This window comes from Malaclemys terrapin, chromosome 1 (genome assembly GCF_027887155.1).
Source record: "Malaclemys terrapin pileata isolate rMalTer1 chromosome 1, rMalTer1.hap1, whole genome shotgun sequence".
In the NCBI taxonomy this organism is placed as follows: domain Eukaryota; kingdom Metazoa; phylum Chordata; order Testudines; family Emydidae; genus Malaclemys; species Malaclemys terrapin.
The window spans coordinates 352,202,834-352,204,489 of record NC_071505.1 but is presented as its reverse complement, the minus strand read 5'-3'; the positions used below and the strand labels follow the sequence as shown (position 1 = coordinate 352,204,489).

At 51.6% G+C, this 1,656-nt stretch overlaps 1 protein-coding gene across 1 annotated transcript; it reads left to right on the top strand.

The window, feature by feature from the left end:
- The first annotated feature begins 237 nt into the window (after window positions 1–237).
- LOC128833195 (olfactory receptor 52R1-like) lies at window positions 238–1,230 on the top strand. Its single transcript, XM_054021218.1, has one exon. It carries the CDS (start codon window positions 283–285, stop codon window positions 1,228–1,230), a length of 948 nt encoding a protein of 315 aa, XP_053877193.1. The 5' UTR covers window positions 238–282.
- Window positions 1,231–1,656: the final 426 nt, after the last annotated feature.

The following is a 1,656-nucleotide window of genomic DNA, read 5'->3' as shown; positions in this document are numbered from 1 at the left end:
GAGCACTGTAATACATGAAATTGGCATTAGTAGCATCATGTGTTCATAATTCATTTCTCTGAATAATAAAAATGTCATTTTTCAGTGTGTGAAGGGTGGACCAATCTGCTTCACCCATAGGAACAGCCTCTAGTTGTGCATGTATGTCTCATATTTACATTGTCTCTCCATCCAGGCATTTGTACTGCGACCACCACCCTACATACAGGAAGTCAGGGGGACGTACGGTACATCCAGGAGACACCGTTCTGCCTCAGAGTTGGACTCCTTCTCCCCTACTCCATGTCAGATTCCAACACAACTGACTTCATCAATCCCTCCACATTCATTCTGATGGGCATTCCTGGCCTGGAGGCAACCCATGTCTGGATTTCCATCCCCTTCTGCACTATGTACATCATAGCCATCTTGGGGAACTTCACCATCCTGTTCATTGTGAAGAGGGTGCCGCACCTCCATGGGCCCATGTACTATTTCCTCTGTATGCTGGCCATCACAGACCTGGTCCTGTCTACATCCATCCTGCCCAAAATGCTGAGCATCTTCTGGTTCAGTTCCCGGGAGATCGATTTCAGTGCCTGCCTCACCCAGATGTACTTCATTCACTGCTTCTCAGCGATGGAGTCTGGGATCTTCATGGCCATGGCTCTGGATCGTTACGTGGCCATCTGCCATCCCCTGAGATATTCCACCATCCTGACAAACCCCATTGTGGCCAAGATCGGCCTGACCATGGTGCTGCGCGGTGGCATGCTTGCACTTCCCTATCCCTTCCTGGCAAGGCAATGGCCATATTGCAGAACCAACATCATCCCCCAGCCATACTGCGCGCATATAGCCGTGGTGAATCTGGCTTGCGCCGACACCCGCATCAGTAGTTACTATGGCCTGTTTGTGTTATTCTGCGTGATGGGCCTGGATGTGATTTTTATCGCCATGTCCTATGTCCAGATCCTCAGGGCCATCTTCAGCCTTCCCACAAAGGACGCCCGGCTCAAGACTTTTGGGACCTGCAGCTCCCACCTCTGTGCCATCTTAGCCTTTTACATCCCAAATCTCTTCTTCTCCCTCCTGCACCGGTTTGGCCAGAATGTGCCCCTACATTTCCATGTTCTCATTGCCAACCTGTACCTCTTGATGCCCCCCATGCTAAACCCCATCATCTACGGGGTGAGGACCAAACAGATTCGGGGCAGGCTGCTCCAGCTCTTTACTTATGAAAGGGCCTAATGGTTTCTCCTCAGGCTCTGACTCTGAGATTGAACTACGTGCAGAGCTGGCTGGTGACATGGTGCTGGACCCTCTTCCCTGAATCATTGACTGGACTGTCAAAGTGACATTTAATCCTTTTGTGGGATTACTGTGCTGTATCTGCGGGACAAACTGAGGAATCAGTCTGTGTACAACTTATTAAATCATAGGATTCCCACCTTTCTAATTGCTGGTAACTGGACCCCTGAGGCCCCGTGTTCCATCCTGCCTATACCCCCAAGCTCCTGCCCCACCTCTTTCCACAATGCCCCTCCCCATCCCACATGTTCCCCCAAGGCCCCACCTCTGTTGCTTGCTCCTTTCTTCTCCAGCCCCATCCACTCCTGGTTCCTCTCCCACTCCCTCCCCCTCCAGCTGGGCTCCCTCTGCTCCTTGGCTGGGACA